The sequence below is a fragment of the Hylobates moloch genome, unplaced genomic scaffold, assembly GCF_009828535.3.
Source record: "Hylobates moloch isolate HMO894 unplaced genomic scaffold, HMol_V3 SCAFFOLD_22, whole genome shotgun sequence".
Classification (NCBI taxonomy): Eukaryota; Metazoa; Chordata; class Mammalia; order Primates; family Hylobatidae; genus Hylobates; species Hylobates moloch.
The window spans coordinates 12,549,075-12,570,032 of record NW_026652297.1 but is presented as its reverse complement, the minus strand read 5'-3'; the positions used below and the strand labels follow the sequence as shown (position 1 = coordinate 12,570,032).

The 20,958-nt window shown below is 41.9% G+C and overlaps 1 protein-coding gene across 2 annotated transcripts in view; it reads left to right on the top strand.

Moving 5' to 3' along the window:
• Positions 1-3,756: 3,756 nt before the first annotated feature.
• CLDN18 (claudin 18) overlaps positions 3,757-20,958 on the top strand; it is a 35,029-nt gene continuing 17,827 nt past the window's right edge. Inside the window, exon 1 of one of the 2 annotated variants that reach the window (XM_032143512.2) lies at positions 3,757-4,029. In XM_032143512.2, coding sequence (XP_031999403.1) covers positions 3,810-4,029 — 220 coding nt within the window. In that variant the 5' untranslated portion in view covers positions 3,757-3,809. Of the gene's footprint in view, positions 4,030-15,106; positions 15,388-20,958 lie in introns of those variants that run through there. The other variant, XM_032143511.2, reaches the window with a different exon arrangement.

Below are 20,958 nucleotides of genomic sequence, written 5' to 3'. Positions count from 1 at the left end.
CTTTGGTATTTTTCAATACTACAATACATCCAGGTGTGGATTTGTTTTTATTTACCATTCTTGGTACTCATTTAACAACATTAACATGGAATTTATGCTTTTCATTCATTCTTGAAAATCCTTAGCCAATAACTCATCAAATATTGTTTTTCATTCTATTTATGTCTTCTTCTTATACTCCTATTAGATGTGTGTTAGAATTTCTCATTCATTTTTCCATTCTCTTACTACTGTTTCATGTTTTCCAACTCTTTATTTCTCTGTCTACATTTTGCTTAATTTTTTCAGTTCTATTTTTTTACTTTGAGTGCTACCTTCAGCTGTGTTTAATCTGCTAATTATGTTTTTAGTTTTCTACTGCTGTCATAACGAATTTCTAGAAACTTAGCAGCTTCAAACAACACCCATTTATTATCTTGCAGTTTCTATAAATCAGATGTCTAGCATGATATTGATTTTTGTGTATGATGTAAGATAAGGGCCCAATTAGTTTTAGGATATTCTGTTTAAGGAATTGCTGAGCTTCAATTAAGGTATTTGTCATGCCTGTTGTTCTCATACGGGACTTGGAGGCTTCTTCCAAACTCACTGTTGGTTGGAAGAATTCAGTTATTTGCAGTTGCAGGGCTGAAGTTCCTGCTTCCCTGTCATGTGATCTCCTTTCATCTTCAAGCTAGTAATTGTGCATCAAATCCTTCTCATTCTTGAGATCTCTCTAACTTAACTTTCTGCTACATCTCTCTCACTCCATGTTCTACCTTTTTCTGCTGCTTTTTAGGGTTTATATGATTACATTGGGCTTTCCTGGGTAATCTAAAATAATCTCTTTATATTAAGGTCAGCTGGTTAGTAACTTTACATCTGTAAAATCCTTTTTGCCATGTAATATATTATAGCCATGGGAGTAATACAAAGGCCAGAGATCACCGGGGAAGAGGGCAAAATTATGCCTACCACACCATCCATTGAAGCTTTGTTTCATTATCTATACCCTTAATTTCTAGAAATTCTAGTAGGGAAGTTGTCAGATCTTCCTGTTCTTTTTTTATGGTGACTTTTATTTACTTATGGTTTTAGTTCCTTCTTTTATGTCTTTAACTGCATTATCTGATTCGAGAAGGGGTTTCTTGTAAGCATTTGTTAAGTCTTATGATAGTATTCACAAGTAATGTGCCAGAGTCAGCTTGCAAGAGTTGATTACATGCATCTCTTCCCAACTTTGCATTTACTGACTTTACATTCACATTACTAGCTTGAAATCAGCCATGGTAGGAGGATTTATACTATGAGAATTGGCAAAGGCCACAAATCAGAGTAATTCTTTTTTCTTTTTAGAGTTGGTTTACTAGTATACCACTGGGTTTAGTAGTACACCACTGTTTATAGCAGATTTTGAATTTTGGGTTTTGAGCTCAAGTTTGACAGGACTTTAAATGTTGAAATCTTATGCAGCCTGCATTGAGGGTTTTGCAGTTGCCTCTGCAAATCATTCTAGATGTGTTATCAGCCTAGAATCACTTTTTAAAGCTACTTTCTTATTGTAGGAGCTCCAGGGCCATGATGTTCAGGGTACAAATTCAAACCCCAGTCACATTACAGAAAGAGGCTTTTGCTAATATAGTCTCAGAAGATTCTTTTCAATTTTTTTCACACATGGACCAGCTCAGGCAAAGCCTAACGAGCTTCCTTGTTTTCTCTCTGGGCCAGTGAGCTGATTTTTCTAGTTCGTTTCTTCACTGTATGAATTTTGTAATAGATTATTGAGGTAATCTAAGCCAATGGTTTTCAAATTATGTTCCCTGGATCCCTGTGGGATTCTAATAAATGATCTTAGAGGCTACTTTATGGAGCAAAAGTTTCTTCATCCCATAAATCAGAGTAGCATGCCCTTCCTCCTGCCCTCCCACTGCCACACAAGCATATACATGCACACACACACATTTTCATCTAAACAATATATTTGTCTTCCTGAAAATATCATAGTCAAAGAAAAGGGTACCTCTTTTTTACACTTATGAACTATCTAACATTCCAAAATCTTAACTTTAGAAATGGAGAGACTAGAACACAGAGATGTTAGCCAACAACGTATAATATAGCTCTGTGAGTTGGTGAAAAAAGCTGAGACTTGAGTCCAGGTTCAAAATAAGTAGGAATAATATTTGGACAAAAAAAACCTTTAGGCCTTTTCGTAACTAGAGACACTTTGTGTGAGTAGGCTGTGGTTTAATTTCTGATCAATGTGAAGAAACACAGTGTGAGAGTGATCATCAATTGCCACAGCTTTCAATTATATTATCAGTCTGCCCTAGTAATATTTGCTAGTATTTTCTGAGTACAGTGCTCCACATGCAATGTTCAACATTTCACATGTATTTTCACATTTAAAGTACAAAACAATCCAGAGAGATAAGCACTATTATTACCTCATTTTACATATGAAGATAATGTGGCTCAAAGAGGGTCAGTATTTAGCTGTTCCCCCTCCACAGCTAGTAAGCAATGGAGTGGGGTTTGAACCCAAGCTGTATAGCTCCAGAGCCCAAAGGCCTTCTTGCGTCTTACCTCTGCTATCTTCCTTCCTCCATGGTTTCTCCATTGATTAAGGCAGTCAGTGCCACGGAAGCTGCAAACAGTTTAACCACATTAACTAGTCAATTCCGTCAAATAACTACTACAGCTGATTCTCATTAACCCCGTGTACCATATTTTCAAATTTGCCTACTTGCTAAAACTTATTTTAACTCCAAAATCAATAGTCATGGCACTGCTGCAGTCATAACAACATGTGCCGAGGATGGAAAATTTGCATTGCCCAAGTTGCATGTTCCCAGCTGAGGCCCAGTAAGGTGAAACTCTGCCTTCTTTTTTCAGCTCTCATACGGTAAACAAGTGTCCTTTTTGAAGTATGTGTACCGCCACGTTTTTCACATTTTTGTGCTTTTTGTTGATTTCACTGTTTAAAATGGCCCCCAAGCATAGTACAGAAGCACTGATTACTGTTTAGAAGCACAGGCAGGCTGTGCTGTGCCTTATGGAGAAAATATGTGTGTTAGATAAGCTTCATTCAGGCATGAATTTCACTGCTGTTGGCTGTGAGTCCAATGCTAATGAACCAACAATTTATATTAAATAAGCTGTTTTTAAACAGAAATACACATACAGTAAGCGTATCTATTGATGATGAAAATGTTGTGACCAGAGACTTGCAGGAGCCTGACCCTGTACTTCCCCTATGGGCAATGATTCAGTATTCACTAATTCGGTGTTCTTTGTGACTTTATAGAATGTAACTACCGTGATTAACAAGAATAAACTGTACTTTATTATGCCTCATAACGGGCCTTGCCTAAGTTTTTTAACTAAAGTGGCAGCATGTATCTCAGTCCCCAGGGCCACATGGATGAAGCCCTTGTATCTCCAAGTATTTTGTGGCTCAGCTACTGGAAGCCCTGCCTGACCAATCTGCAGTGCCTTCCGGGCAACCACCTCTGCACTTGCTTTACCCTCTACAGAGGGGAGCCTGGTTAATCAGGAAAGAAACTCCCTCAAAAGGTAAACAGTGAGTAGAGTGTACATATGGCGGAAAACAAATGACTCTTGGTACCATGTTGTGGGAATTATCTCACTTCAATAGATAAAGGAGTAGGGCAAGCCCAGGTGGCACTGGTGAGTAACCGCCTCCGTTACATGGTCCGTTCCTGACGTGTACACCAGCCTCTCAGAGAAAACTCCATCCCTACACTCGGCAGTCTCAGAATTGCGCCGTCCACTTGTCGTGTGGCTCTGTGTCGACACTGTGCGCCACCATGGCCGTGACTGCCTGTCAGGGCTTGGGGTTCGTGGTTTCACTGATTGGGATTGCGGGCATCATTGCTGCCACCTGCATGGACCAGTGGAGCACCCAAGACTTGTACAACAACCCCGTAACAGCTGTTTTCAACTACCAGGGGCTGTGGCGCTCCTGTGTCCGAGAGAGCTCTGGCTTCACCGAGTGCCGGGGCTACTTCACCCTGCTGGGGCTACCAGGTAAGGGCCAGGTGCCTGGCTGGCTGGAGGCAGAGATTGGAGGTGGAGAGGAAACTGCAGCCTCTGCCTGGGCACCACGACAGGGACTGCTGGGGAGGGAGGAACTGCGATTCATGTTTGACAGGGGCAACAGCCACTAGCACCAGGGTGGAATAGGAGGACGGGAACCTTAGGGAGAGGAAGTTTCTGGAGCTGTCTGAGCTCCTGTTCCCCTAACTGGATGGTGCCCAATTCTCCCAAAGGAACTTATTTTTTCAATAACTCCTATGTCAGCAATGGCATAGTCTCAATCACCCATAGGAACAGGTCTCAGGAGGCCCAGACTTCGGCCACTTACTTTCTTCGGCCCCAGGATTCCCCCTCACTGAGTTGGAGACTATCTCCGGAACAGAGTTCCATCTTCAGGCCTCCTTGTGCCTGACCTCAGCTTCCAGGGACACCTAAGTAAACAACAGCAATAGAAATGGGGCAGAGGAAAAAGGCAGAGAAAAAGAACTAGGTGGTTGTGTTTCCCTGGGATGTCAGATGGGCCCCTGCTCTGGGGCTCCAGGCTCCCGACCTCCAGAAAACATTGGCGACAAGGAACCAGACTCAGAGCGCTCTCTGCACAGGGGCTTCTGCTGTGGCGAATGGGCGCTGCCATGCAGGGAAAGGTATTGCAGGCTGCCGTGCTCCCTTCCAGGGATTGGCATATTCAATACACAAGGATTGTGTTTATTTGCTTAGTAGATTGGTCATTTTAACTGGAAGAAAAATTCAAGTCACAAGAGTAGAGAATGTTAAAAATGTCTTTCACTCCGATAAGAGAGTAAGACAATGAATAAACTTGTCGTTCTTATTTTTGCTTGTTTCTTTCATAAATACATATTGAAGTCTTGAGAGGGGCATTGATCTAAGGTGGGCAATGTGAACAGGATCAGAAATGGAAAATATTGGGCTTTCTCCTCCAGGAATTTGCCATTTGACTGCAGGGTCAAGACTTAGACACACAAAAAAGGTAACAAGAGAAGACTTGAATCATGCGGTGATTTATTCTTTGATACATTCAACACTTATTTATGGAGAGCTTCCTATAACCTCAGGAATCTGTGGGCCTACCATTCCCAAAAATATAAAAGAGTGCACCAGGCTGAGTATAACAATATGCCAAGTGAGGGGGACAGAGGGCCAGTGCGGCAGGAAAGGAGGGTGAAACTGCAAGACTCCATCAAGGTGGAAAAACCACAAGTATCTTGTGAAAAGGAGTTAAGATTTGGAGATGGCAGCAATACAGAAAGGAAAGACAGCATGGGCAAAGCCAAGAGGGTGCCACTGCCCAAGTCTTAGGGGCAATGAGAGAATGACCTTGGCTGGAGAAGAAGGTTTATGTGGGGACGATTATGGAGAGCAATGGATGCCAGGCAAAGGTGTTTGGAAGCCATTGAGAGGTTGGTTGGTTGGTTGGTTGGTTGGTTGGTTGGTTGGTTGGTTTGGGATTGTGGTATTTCAAGGATATTAATCTGGCAAGAAGATGCTAAAGAGATTGAATCAGTAGGACAGCCAAAGGCAAAGGCAGTAGAACCAAAGTGAGAAGGAGTGACTGGGTATAAACAGCAGAATGTGAGCCAGATGGGTGGGTAACCGGCAGCTGGTCAGTGAGGTCTCTCTCCACTAGGGACCAGAAGGAAGGTGAACCACTTCCATGTTCCTATGTCCTGCTGACCCCTCCTTAGCTCTTGGTCTAACCACTTGCCACTGAGATTCTCCCTCACTGCAGATACGAAGTGCCCAAAACCTGCCCAGTGGCTAGGACCTGGGTCCATGCAGTTACAGGCCATAGTGGGGAGAATCAGCCTATGGCTGACCTCATGCCACAAGCAGCACCTGCAGTGACATCTGAGGGCTTCATTCTGCTTCACAAAGGGAAAATAACAATGACAAATCATGCACTAGCACTTGAGTAGGCAACTGCCTTACGATATTTTGTATAATCACTACAGCCACCTTGTTAGTTTGGTACTACAATTATCACTTTTTGAGACAAGAAAACTGATTCTGAGTAACTTGCCCAAGGACATTTGCGGATGTAGCCAGAGCTAAAACCCTGTCCTGTCTGCACCTAAGCCCTGGCTTACAGCCCTAATAGGGAGCCCTAAGACACAAAGCCGAAATCTCTCCTGACCCAAGTAGAAATTCCCGGTGCAGAAGCACCTTCCTGTCCTCATCTCTTGCCTAAGTCTGATGCTGCAGGCCCATACAGAATTCTCCTTGAATGGGGTCCTGGACTAACAACAGCTGTCAACCTACCCCCATTCTTTTTTTTTTTTGTATTTTTAGTAGATACGGGGTTTCACTGTGTTAGCCAGGATGGTCTCGATCTCCTGACCTCATGATCCTCCTGCCTTGGCCTCCCAAAGTGCTGGGATTACAGGCATGAGCCACTGCACCCGGCAACATTCCCCCATTCTTATGCTGGAGAGATAGGGAGATGGAGGCTCAGAGGAGCAAGGTCATTTGCCCAGGCTCAAAGATCTAAAAACGAACCAGATTGAATCTGCCTGTTATGCCTTCTCTTAAAACGTGTGTGTGTGTGTGTGTGTGTGTGTGTGTGTGTGTAAAATAAAACCCAACTATTTAATAGATAGTTTATAGAAGTATTTTTCAAAGAGAATACAGATTATAGAATCCCTTTTAAAAGAAAAAATTCTTGCATACCATCAAGGTTGATCTAAAGTATACTTACTTTAATGTTATTTTAATATATACAAGTATAACAATAGACTTAAATTCCTTATGCATATGTCCTATACAAGTACAAAAACCACATTTGCAAATATAAGATACATAAAACTGAAAAACTAATAAGCCCAAATTTCAAATGTAACTGAGTGTGAGAGATAGTGTTCATTTTCATTTGGGGTGAAACAGGATAAAGATACAACCTCAAACAAGTGGATTTTTTTTTAATTTCACCTGTTTTAGTGTTCAACCTTGATATTAATGACATAGATTCTCTATTCACATAGAACTGTTTTACAAAATAATATTAACTTTAAGGTAATCATGCCTCACACTTAGCCACCACCCTCTCAGCGAAGGTGTCTGGGGTAGTGAGGTGTCTATGACTTGATTGTTCTCTGCAATGGTCTTGCTTGTTTAAGGAAAGATTGTATTGTGGTGCTCCTGAAATCCAGTTTGAATGGCTATCTTAACCCACTTATTTCTAGAATTAGACAAAAAAAAAAAGTTGTTTGGTGTGTATTTACTGCCAATAATTGTTGCAATCAGGTCTGACCAAAGACAGGCCTGTGAAATGCTTGCAGGTGATGCTAAGGTACTGACCACCAGCGTGCAGGCATTTGAGTTTGGAGTTCCCCCAATTCTGTTTTCTGTTTAATCTACACGACTCTGTTCATTAGCAGTTGAGGATGTCATTTGGCTGTCCTCTGGTGCAAATACGATCATAAACACCAACATAAACATAATCTGTAAGTAGCCAGCCAAAGGATCTGGAACATTCTTGTTTTAATTTGTTTCTCATTTCCATTGAAATGAAAGTATGGAATTTTTAAATTTCCATTGAGAAGCTAACATACCCCGAGGATGGAAACACAGACCCTTAGGCTCAGAGGGAAGAAGACAAACACAATCAAATCTTCCAGAGAAACCCTAGGCATAGAACTGGTGGTCACCTTCCTGGGCAAAGTCATTTCACTAGGCCCATAACCAGTAGTCAAACTTTTCTGGGCTGACTGGGTTTAGACAAAGTCCTTTCTTGGAGAGATCAAGGAACAAAAAGCAAAGGTCTTTGGTCCTTTCACACACATGGAAATAATAAGGAAATAAACAACAACATAGAAATTGTGGCATTAGAAGAAATATTTATTCATTCAACAAACGTTTATTGAACACCTACTATGTCCCAGGCTGTCTGCACATAGGGAATATAGGTGTCAAAGGGCTCATGAATCTAGGAAGACAGACATACAGTAAACAGTCTCAACCTCAGCACTATCGACATTGTGGGCCATATAATTCTTTTCTGTAGGAGCCTCTCCTGCATACTGTAGAACATTTAAAGGCATCTCTGGCCTCTACCTACCAGATAAGAGTAGCATCAATACCCACCCACACCAGTTATGGCAACCAAAAATGGCTCCTTACATTGCCAAATGTCCTCTAAGGGGCAAATCATCCCTGGTTAAGAACCACAGCAATAAATTGTAGTAAGTGTCATGTCTGGTACAGGGTGCAGACCGTGCAGAAAGGAAAGGCTTCCAAAAGGAATGACAGCTGCACTGAGTTAATAACAACAGATATGAATTACCCAAGAAGATAAAGAGGCAAAGAGTTTTCCAGAAAGAGAGACCATCATCTTGGAAAATCACAGTGGCATGAGAGAGTGTACTATGTTAAGAAAATTAAAAGGACTTAGTTCTGCTTATGTGTGATATGGGCTGGGGCAGGTGGAGTGCACAGTACAATGAGATACGTTAAACACTTAAGAATAATATGCTTAAATATTTGGCAAAATCAAAATGAAAAAAGTTTTACTAAGAAATTCTTTAAAGATTTCGTGGAAATATATAATACAGGTTTCTAGATGGGACTATTATTAAAATGGAAATTTGTCCCTAATTAATGTGTAATGATAATAATAATAGAATGTATTAAGACCTTGCTATGTGCCAGGCATTGTTTTAAGAAATTAACATATGCCTGTTCTGATTTAGCTAGAGAGACAGGAATAATAAAAAAATTTTTTAATAAATTAATGTATGCCTATATTAATATACATAACTTATATAATTATAAAAATTTAGGCCAGGCGCAGTGACTCACACCTATAATCCCAGCACTTTGGGAGGCCAAGGCAGGGGGATCATTTGAGGTCAGGAGTTCGAGACCAGCCTGACCAACATGGTGAAACCCTGTCTCTACTAAAAATACAAAAAAATTAGCCAGGCGTGGTGGTGCCCGCCTGTAGTCCCAGCTACTCAGGAGGCTGAGGCAAGAGAATCACTTGAACCCAGGAGGTGGAGGTTGCAGTGGGCCGAGATTGCACCACTGCAACAGAGTTAGACTCTGTCTCAAAAAAAAAAATTTTAGATGAATTACCTGTACATATTTTAATCTTTGCAACTACCCTATGAAGTAAGTAGTAGTAGTATCTCCATTTTATAGGTGAGAAAACAGGCACAAAGAGGTTAAAATATTTGCCTAATGGCACTATGGTAGTAAATGGCAGGATGAAGATTCAGACCATACAGGCATTCTTCAGAGCCTCAGCTCTTCTCCTTTACAAGAATTCTTATCAAAATACCGGTAAGAGTTTCCCCATGGGAACTTGACAAAGTGTCTAGGTGTAAGAAGAAGCAGACAAAAAAACAAAAGTTTTTTTTTTTAAGAATAATAAAGTGATGGGCTAACGCTGCCAGATATTCAACCAAATGTTAAAGCTTTGAAAGTTAAAAGTATGCTTTGGCATAAGGATGGACAAACAGATTAATGGAACAAAATCTAAAATCAGAAAGACATATATGTGAGTTGAATACAAGATAGAGGAGGTTTTACAAAGCAATGAAGAAAAAGGAAGTTTATTTAGTTAATGCTGCAGAAGTTATTGACTAGCTTTTTTGGAAGGAAAAAGTAATTACAGTATAACTAATAAATATATCAAAATAAATCCTAGATTAAATATTTAAAAATATAAAATAATTTTAAATATTTTAAAATTACAAAATAATTCTAGAATAACTATCTCCTAAATGGAAACTATTCTCTAAGCATAGAAATAGTGGAGGGAAACACAAAGAAAAAGTAAATTTATTTGACTACATCATTCAACAAACATTTATTGCGCATACTTTACGTACCAGGCACCAGGAAGCACATAAAATAAAATACATTATATGTTTTCTTCTAAATCATGAATGGAATTTAAAAGCAAATAATCAATGGGAAAAGATGTTTTTAGTAATTACAGCTATGTATTAAAATCCTTAACAAATACATAGCTCAGATAAACTGATAGAAAAAGTGTTAACATTCTAGTAAATCAATGAGGAAGGAATACAAACTGACAATTCAAGAAAAGAATAAAAATCAAATGCTTCATACAAACTTGTTGGGTTTTTTTGTTTTTTTTTTTTCTTTTCTATTTTTGATGATGAGATTTTGTTCTATTATTATTATACTTTAATTTCTGGGATACATGTGCAGAACGTGCAGGTTTGTTATATAGGTATACATGTGCCATGGTGGTTTGCTGCACCCATTAACCCACCATCTACATTAGGTATTTCTTCTAATGCTATCCCTCCCCTTGCCACCCACCCCCCCAACAGGCCCTGGTGTGTGATCTTCCCCTCCCTGTGCCCATATGTTCTCATTGTTCAAGTACCACTTATGAGTGAGAACATGCGGTGTTCGGTTTTCTGCTCCTGTGTTAGTTTGCTGAGAATGGTTGTTTCTAGCTTCATCCATGTCCCTGCAAAGGACATGAACTCATATTCATTTTTTTCAAAAAGGCTCAAACCCAGTAATTAAAGAGCTGCAAGTTAAAACAAGTAATCATATACATATGTAACTTGCCAAATTCACAATGTAGACTAGGATGTAGAAACAAGAACTTTGAAACACTGCTGTTAGGATAAGATTCATAGAAAGCAATATGGTTGTGTATAAAAAAACATTTTTTGAAACTTCACAGTTTTTGACAACTTAATTTCACTCCTAGGAATCTCTCCTAAAAGAGTCATCAGAAATGCTGACAAAGAGTTATATGTAAGATGCTCATCATAACATTGCCTTTTATTCAAAAAAATGGGGGAAGGTACAATCTAACTATATAAAAATAGGTTAATAATAGCCCTTCTATATAATGAAAGACTAACACACTCATATTAAATGATGTTTACAAGAGCTTTGGTGAAACTAATACAATTAAGTGAAAAGAGCAAAACATCAAACTATATTATCCTTTAATTATGTAAAAAAATACATATAGAGAATTGATAAGAAGGAAGTATGCCAAATATTTTGTCTAGGGTTTAAAATTGTGAGCGATTTGTTCAAATTCTCTCCAAATTTTCTATTATGAACACCAAAAGGTGAAATTAAAAATTAGGGATATATAATGTGGTAATATTTTTGAAGAAAAAATTAATAGATGTGTCAATTATTTTTCTCACTAGTATATTCATTTTATTTCTTCCTAATTCCTAGCTATAATATTTTCTATTGTTATTTATGCCACCATTGTTGCCTAATTACCATAGACCGTGTTATAAAAAGTAGTGGAAATGTTTTCTCCAATGTCAGTAAAATAATATAAGCTCCTGGAAACTTACAACCTGAAATGACACTGCCAGGCCGTATTTAAACCTGAATGCAGAGATGATTTCCCCTAGGAAGTCAGCAAAAATTTAGCTCCATTTTAAAGGTGATTAAACAAAGTTTACCAACCCCATTATTGTTAAACAGAATCAGACCCGGACTTATCTGGTAGAGATACATTGATATGTTTCAATAAAGCCTATTGCGATAAATGAGAAAGTCACATTTTCCTCTGCAGACCCCCATTCATTTTTTGGCAGATACGGCTAAAATAGTAGTCTGCTCAGAGCCCAGAAAACTTACCAGGAAGTGAAAAATCCTATCTTCCAGGTATTTCAAAACACGTCAGTATTTATTTCACACAGAAGAAGTGTGTAGATTTACAATTTCCCTCCTCTCATTCAGTATTCTGCCTAGGTAGAGATAGTCTTAGTTTACCCTTTAAAATTAACTTTTTCTATTTTCAAAAAAGTGTCATGTCACCATTTCAGCCAAGAAAGAAAACTTCTTTCCTTATTATCTGAGTAACATTTTTCCCTATTTTGAAACTCTGCATGAAAACATTTGCATAGAGAAACTGGGGGAGGAATTGCCATAGATGAAAAATACATAACTTTAATCAACAGTTTTTTTATTTTTCCATCTTCAATCTATGTTTTTGGTGGTATTCTAACACATGTATATGTATTGTCAGGGGAGGGTTAGACAAATGTCATAAATTGAACATCTGAAAATCAAACCGATAGAGCTTTTTAAGAATAAAAAGGTACAATTTGACCTAGCAATCCCATTACTGGGTATATACCCAAAGGAATATAAACCATTCTACTATAAAAGCACATGCACACGTATGTTTATTGCAGCACTATTTATAATAGCAGAGATGTGGAACCAACCCAAATGCCCATCAATGATAGACTGGATAAAGAAAATGTGGTACATATATACCATAGAATACTATGCAGCCATAAAAAGGAATGAGATCATGTCCTTTGCAGGAACATGGATGAAGCTAGAAGCCATCATCCTCAGCAAACTAACACAGGAACAGAAAACTATACACCACGTTCTCACTCATAAGTGGGAGCTGAACAATGAGAACATACGGACACAGGGAGGGGAACAACATACACTGGGGCCTGTCGGGGGTTGGGGGGGTGAGGGGAGGGAACGTAAATGATGGGTCAATAGGTGCAGCAAACCATCATGGCACATGTATACCTATGTAACAAACCTGCACGTTCTGCACATGTATCCTAGAAGTTAAAATAAATTTTTTTAAAAATGAAATAAATTTTTAAAATGAGGATTAAAAAGCCTGCCTGTTGGTTGAAATAAAAGATAGACTCTGTCTATGGAAACAGTGGTAGAATCATTCCTGAATTATTCCAACAACAGTTTTCAACCTAATTGGTCAATCTATGCCCACCAGCAGAAATCAGTGTCACTTCTAACTGTCCCCTTCCCTCCTTTTAGAATTGGCCTTGTAACAACTCAAGGGATACACAGCCATCAACATTCCTTCACTGTAAATCATGTAACTGTTGCTTACCCTCTTATTTTAGGCTTTCTGACTCATGCTTCACTCTCTAGAAACACTGAACACAGAACCTAAAGTAAGGTGTGCAGTGAAGGGGAGTGTTGCCTCCATTCAAATTAGGGGTAGTTTTTCCCTATTTGCTTTCTATGTTTGCTGGGAATAATGCAGCGGGAGCGGTGGCTGGGTGCACCCAAGATAACGAAATGTCCAGACACAGAGGCTCATTTCCTGGAGAACCTGTAAAGACCTATAAAGGTTAAAGATTGGAGTATGTATGTGGGGGGTGTGTGTGTGTGTGTGTGTGTGTGTGTGTGTGTGTGTGTGTTTCAGAGCCTTGAGGTCCAGATTTTGGAGAGTCTCATTAAAATGTCTCCGGAGGGCTGGGCGCAGTGGCTCACGCCTGCAATCCTGGCACTTTGGGAGGCCAAGGCAGGCAGATCATTTGAGGTCAGGAGTTCGAGACCAGCCTGACCAACATGGTGAAACCCCATCTCTACTAAAATACAAAAATTAGCTGGGTGTGGTGGCAGGCACCTGTAATCTCAGCTAGTCAGGAGGCTGAGGCAGGAGAATCGCTTGAACCCAGGAGGTGGAGATTGCAGTGAGCCAAGATCGTACCACTGCACTCCAGCCTAGGTGACAGAGTGAGACTCCCTCTCAAAAAAAAAAATAAATAAAAACAAAATATATCTGGAGGCCGGGCACGGTGAGTCACGCCTGTAATCCCAGCACTTTGGGAAGCCAAGATAAGCAGATCACTTGAGCTCAGGAATTCGAGCCCAGCATGGGCAACATGGTGAAACCCTGTCTCTACTACAAATACAAAAATTAGCCAGGTGTGGTAGTATGCGTGTGTAGTTCCAAATACTCTGGAGGCTGAGGCATGAGAATTGCTTGAACCCAGGAGGCAGAAGTTGTAGTGACCCTGATGACAACACTGCACTCCAGTCTGGGCAACAGAGCGAGACTCCATCTCAAAAAATTTTTTTAAAGTCTCTGGATTCAGATGCCAGACATACCTGGCCCCCACATCCGTCAACCAATTCTCTAGCAAAATTTAGTTGTATAGACAAAACACAAAACACAGCACCTGATGTCTTCAGCCAAGTCTTTCTACTGTGATTATACAATTCCTAATATTTTGACCAATTCCGGTGAAAACTTCTCTGCAAAATGTAGAAGATAGTGTATGAGATCTGAAAAGGCTCTGGAGTGTTCTAGTTTAGATCTCACATGTTGTGGATGAAGAAGCTGTGACCTACAAGGGCTTAGGAGTTTGCCCCCAACCTGCCCAGCACACGGCAAGTTAGGGGCAGAGTCAGGGGCAGATCCTAAGCCTCCCAGTGACCAGGCCAAGGACTTCAGCCCAGCTGACCCTGGTCCCTCCTCTGGCCTTTGTGGGACCTTCTGTGTCAGCCACAGAGTCCTCATGTGGTTCTTGTGGCACGAGTGAAAGCATGAGATGGAAATCAACGGGGTCCCTGGCTTCCTCTCATCCCAGTTCCAATGCTTGTGGACCAAGAGCATAGCTCTAGGATTTGGCTTCGTGTTCTCAAAAGTGGGGACAATTTTGCCTGCCCCTGCTGCTCCATATGGAAATAGAGAAAGAGCGCTGGACTGGAAGCTGAGGTGGGAGCCCCACCCCTGCCGTTTTTAGAGTATCTGTGGTTCCAGGCACTGGGAGAAGTCCCTTAACTTATCTGTACTTTTCTTGACTCACCCCCAAAAAATGGGGATAATAGTGCCTGCCCTACCCATTTCTGTAAGATCAAAATGGAAAGATGTAAGTGAAAAGTCGTTTATGAGTTGTGAGGAGAAAATGTGAAAAGTCTGGTTTAAGACAGAGCACGGTGGGTGCTTCCCAGGGCCATCTTAAGCGAGGTCAGCCAAAGTGGTCTGCAGTCACGTTCCCAGTGGTGGGGACACGTCAGCCTTTTCTCCAGATGGCGGCGCTCTCCGGAGGAGCCAGAGTTGGAGGGAGGCCGGTCTGGCCCGGAGCGGGGAGTCCTTCTGCTCCCTGGCACGGCTCTGCGCTGAACCCACCCGGCCTGCAGAGCGCAGACAAGTGCCTCTTGGGCCCGCTTCTCTAACAAATGTAAAAATAATGCCCTTGAACCAGGAGTGAAACTGAGCTATCTAAGGAAAACACAGTGAGCAAACACTGAGAGCCTAGGGAAACCATCTGATTAGAGGAGCTCCCCTCAGGAGCGCGGTAGCTGCACACCTTCGGCAGCAGGAGGGAGGCAGCTTCTCGCAGGCGGCAGGGCGGGCGGCCGGGATCATGTCCACCACCACGTGCCAAGTGGTGGCGTTCCTCCTGTCCATCCTGGGGCTGGCGGGCTGCATCGCGGCCACCGGGATGGACATGTGGAGCACCCAGGACCTGTACGACAACCCCGTCACCTCCGTGTTCCAGTACGAAGGGCTCTGGAGGAGCTGCGTGAGGCAGAGCTCGGGGTTCACCGAATGCAGGCCCTATTTCACCATCCTGGGCCTTCCAGGTAGGCACCGTGCACCCCGGGGCAGGGCCAGGTGGGCCAGGTGAGCGCAGGGAAGGGGGCGTTTGCGCTAAGCCCCACTCCCGCCTCTGGGTGAGGATCCTGGCAGCTCTAGCTCAGAATGAAAGGTATGAATAAAAGGAGAAGCTGGCTCGTGTCAAATAGGGCAACAGCCATACAGGAGAAAATGGGAGGATTAATACTCGAGGCGAAGGAATCGCTAGTAAGGAATCGCAGGCCTCAAGAAGAATGGGTCTGTTGTAAGCGTATGTTCCTGATACCTGGAATAAACTCGTGTTTCTCAAGGAGAAAATAAATTGTGTGCATTCCGGGCATGTGGCTTGCTCCTGCCTGCACATACATGGGAGCAGGGAAGCAGGATGCTGAGTATTTTGTTATATCTGGAAAAGTTTATTGAGAGCCAATTTAATTTTCTTTCCATTTCAATGAAATTTTTCAAAGTTGGAATCTCTGTGGGTGCCAAAAAGAATATTGCCATTAAATTATAAATATCTTTTTTCTGCATTTGTATTAAGAATATCTTATATACTGTCCTAAAAATCAATGTATATCAAAATATAATTACAGAATTATAATTATATTATAATGTCAAAACATGAATATAATTACAAATGTGACATCCTTTCACCCCTAAAGATGAAATAAATTAAATCCCTGCTTTTAATACAGATAATTACTTCAAATATGCATCATAGCAGCTTTGCATTCTGAATAATATGGGAGCTCTATTTGTATTTTTTAAATGCAAAGAAGAAAATAATAGTTCTAGCTAATTAGTGGCTCTAAGGGGTGGCCAAGATGTGAGTGTGATGGAGAAAGGAGAACAATGTTAGGTTTTGCCTCTCTGAAACAATACCTTTTATAAACAAGTAGATGGAAATAAATTTGCAAGAAATTGTGAAGAGGCTGTAGAGCCCTTGAAACTGAATTGAATTGTGAAAAGCAATTCAACTAATCCAAGTTCATTTTCAGAAAGAAATAGAAGATGGGTGTCAGAGTAGAAGAATTGGATTATGTATTCCATTTTTTGGCAGCCACTTATTGCAGGACCAACAGGATCACTGACTCCGTGGAAAGACCTGCTTAGGGGAGCAAGGAAGGTAGAACCTGACCAAAAGAAAGAGAACCAGACTGAGGAGGGATTATGCTGTAGTGGGAGGGGAGAGGTGAGATGCACCAAATGCCACGCGGAGTGCTGAGTTGCTAGTTATGTCTAATTTTAACTATCATATAAAGAAAAAATATTGTCCTCATATTCAAAACTAAGGCATGATATCTTATGACTTCATGTTCAATAACCTCTCCCCAGGGCCCCACTACATATTATCAATCTCTTGCTCACTGTGTATCACAGTCTCCATACATGGGGCTCCTGAATATTCCCACTCTCCTAAATGAGCAGACCCCATTGCGTCCACTGTGACTTGTCACTCCTATTCTGTCAACAGATCTTATCTCCATGACACCATCTCAGAATAGCTCCACCTCTCCCCCTTGACAGAACAAGATTATCCTTCCTGCTTTCCTGCTAAGGTCAACCTCCCCAGCAGGGCTCTGAAGGCCTCATGCCACCTGTCTGGGATCATGCCCTGTTGGTCAGCCCCTCTCCTCCTTGCCTCTTTCATCTCTTCTCCTCACTTACGCATATGGCCCCCTTTCTGGGGAAATCTATTGATCCTGATCATTGTCAAGTTCTGTCTCTCTCCTGGGTCACGGACAAACCAAATTAAAAGACTAAATTTTTCCACTACCTCTCAACCTTAACCTTTCTCAGTCTGGTTTCTATCCTTCCTCTCTATAGAATGTCTGCTTTTTTGACCATAGCAGAGGATGAAGGGGAGTATTTCAGTCACCAGCTCCTAGTTATCAGTTCTCATCTCCTTAGACATTTCAAAACCCAACCAACTTCCATGGTTCACCACTCCCAGCTTAAGTAGGGGCACACATAACAGCCTGACACCAAGCCTTCCTAACCCCTCACCTACCTTCCTTGGTGGTCTCTTACTCCCCCATCCTGTTTCTACTGTCCTTTCAGTATACCCTAGACTTGGTCCTGGACATCCATTGCTCCTGCTCCCCTGAATTCCCCCCTCCACCACCCCAACTGTCCTCTCACAAATCCCCCAAACCTCCTCAAGCCCCCAAATTGAATAAAGATTCCACAAGTCTCTGTAGCAAACCCAGAGCATTCTCATAGCATTGAGCATATTCGCCCCTCGTGACACTGCTCTCAAATCTGAGAAGCATTTATCGCATACCTACAGAGTACACAACACAAAACCGGCCTTGTCGGAACCGTAAATTCCAGCAGAGGGGACAGGCATGTGCGTGAATATCAAAGCAAAGGCAACACATGGCATGGGGCTTTGACACAGGTGTTTGGAGCAACAGGAAGAAAGTGGTTATTCAGTAGGAAGAGTCAGGAGGGGAGGAAATCAGGACAGTTTCGCTAAGGGAGTTCTGTTTGAGTCTGAACTTTAGCTTACTAACTTGGTTATTGGTACATTTGTCTCATTCAGCTTCTATGGGGTGGTTCCCTTCAGCTAGATAAGAATTATTTCCCCATTTCCCAGAAAAGGGCCTGGTAGAGTGAGTATTTAGCAAAGGATTGATAAACTAAGTTGAATAGTACGAATAGTTCATTTTAAGTGTTTATGCAAGCCATTGAACTAAAAACAGGTTAAGGTCTTCCCCAAAAAGGACAGTAAATCATTTTTGTACTACAAATTTTTTGTTATTATGGCTCCATGTATAGAAAAGGACCTGGTCCTCCTCCTGCCTGGAACAGATTCATTTGTTCATCCAATCATGTATTTAACAAATATCTCTTGCATGCCTACTGTGTTGCAGAGACTAGAGTTCAGGAACTCTATTAGTCAGAGTAGTTAATGTCTGCTGCTGCAACAAACAAACCTAAACATCTCAATGGCTTGACGCAACAAAAGTTTACTTCCTGCCCACATAAAGTCCACTGTAGGAAGAGCAGCCTCCTTGTAGCTACACTATTCAAAGTTGCTGGGGCAAGAGAAGAAAGGCTTGAAGGAGGCACAACAGTTCTTAACTGCTTCAATCTGAAAGTAACACATGTCACTCACAGTGCATTGGCCAGAACTAGCCATATGGCCGCAGGAGCTGGGAGACGTAGGAGCACATAGCTATTTGGTGAGCACCTACTGTCTCTACCACAGGGAGCATTTAAATAGTAACTGCCTGGGCTGTAACACATCAACCACACTAATTTCAGTTCTGCCAGACAGATAATTCCCTGAACATCAAATAGTCAAAACCAATGAGATTGCAAAAGAAGATATACCATTAATTTATATTCAAACAAATATGATTGAATTATACGTGTAAACTATCATCTGATACAAGATAATATATAGTGTGTAATTTCAGAGCTAGACATTTTGGTGGGGATGGCCTGGAATCAGGAAAGAGGAGGGGTTTGAGGTAAATTTCTGCAATGTAAAAATTCCCTAGCATTTAATAACAGAGGAATGTAAATATGGCCATGGGGGTGGGAGCGGAAAGCACATTTTTTTCAAAAAGTAAGGAGTAAGAAAGGAACAGTGGGTGAGGGAGACAGAGAGGGAAGGCGAGAAGGAAGAAAGTAGAGAGGGAGAGAGGGAGGAAGAAAGGTGGGAGAACTGGTGATGCTAGGTACTTTTATTCCATGTCAGGCCAGACAAAGAGCTCTTAGAGAGGGAAGCCAGTTGCCACTCATGGAACCCTGAGATGTTTCAGACCCACAAAAGGAGAGGTCCTTGGCTCTCTGAGAAGGATTTTAGGGAAGCTGGAAGAAATGACTTCCTCAAATCCCATCTAGAGAACAGCAAATGTGAATGTCAGGGCCAGTAGCCACGCACTGAGGGCTCTTGGAAACTGTTGGTCACAAGACCATCTATTGGTAAGCTCTGTCGGTGGTAAGATTGTGGCCAGAGGACTCTGATGTGCCCGTCTTGCATCTCCCACAAAACCCAGCATGGCGCACAACAAGCATAGGGGGCTGGGGGAGGGGGAAGTGGGTGCTGCTCTGTGTCCTATCTCCCAGTTGTGCTGTGAAAAGCCAAGCTGGGCTGAACCACCACGGGAACTGGGGGACAGTTCTCAGCAGCCACCACAGAAGCGTACCGCAGTTCTGCCTGAGTTGAGGGAAGAGGATTTCACCAAAAGCCAGAAAAAAACACTTGTTGGGATTGAGTTTGCAGAAAAGGAGGTACTTTAAATCACTGAAAATCTGTGGCCTTCAAGAAGACTGTGGACTTAAAAGCAGACAGTCCTCATGCAGCAGGAGTGGCTACGCTACAAATTGGTACCCCAAAATACAAATATCTATTTGATGACTTAGATAAGGAATGGGCAGGAGCTGGGAGTGGTGACTTACACCTGTAATCCTAGCACTTTAGGAGGCTGAGCTGGGAGGATTGCTTGAGGCCAGGAGTTCAAGTCTAGCCTGGGCAACAAGTCTACCCATCTCTATAGTAACTTTAAAATTTTTTAAAACTAGCTGGACACAGTGATATATGCCAGTAATCCCAGCTACTCGGGAGGCTGTGGCAGGAAAATCACTGGAGCTGGAGTTAGAAGCTGCAGTGAACTGTGATCATGCCACTGCACTCCATCTTGGGCAACAAAGTGAAACTCCATCCATCTCTAAAAATAATTTTTTTTTTTTTTTTTGAGACAGAGCCTCACTCTGTTGCCCAGGCTGGAGTGCAGTGGCGCAATCTTGGCTCACTGCAAGCTCCGCCTCCTGGGTTCACGCCATTCTCCTGCCTCAGCCTCCCGAGTAGCTGAGACTACAGGCGCCAGCTACCACGCCCGGCTAATTTTTTGTATTTTTTAGTAGAGACGGGGTTTCACCGTGTTACCCAGTATGGTCTCGATCTCCTGACATCGTGATCCACCAGCCCCGGCCTCCCAAAGTGCTGGGATTACAGGCGTGAGCCACCACACCCAGCCAAAATAAAATATTTTTTTTAAAAATATTTAAAGAGTGTAAGAATGGGCAGGAAGATTACCAGGAGGAAAAGGCTCAAAAGAAACTCAAAAGCTAAAGCAACAACGCAAGGAGATAAAACAGCCCAAGAGGACACTTGTGGGGCTCCTAAAGGAGCTGGAAGGAAGCCAGTTGCCACTCATGGAACCCCGAGATGTTTCAGACCCACAAAAGGAGAGGTCCTTGGCTCTCTGAGGATTTTAGGGAAGCTGGAAGAAATGACTCCCAACAACGAGCCAGGACCTAATGCCTAACTTCTCATCAGAAACAGCTGTGTAAAGTATTTTCTTGAGCTTGATGAGGAAACTGGGGAAGAGGGACCTGAAGCAGAGGAGCTGGATGAAATGCCTGGAGGGAGAAATGTAAGTTTGCAATGATTCTCCCAGAGAGTTTAATTTTGACCTGGAACCCAGAAAAGTATCACTCTTTAGCAGAGAAGTAAGCCTTAAAGTGTTTACAGAAAGGCAAAAGGCAGATACCTATAATACTTTAGTTAATAATCATAATTATCACTGGGTACAGTGGCTTGCACCTGTAATCCTAGCAATGCA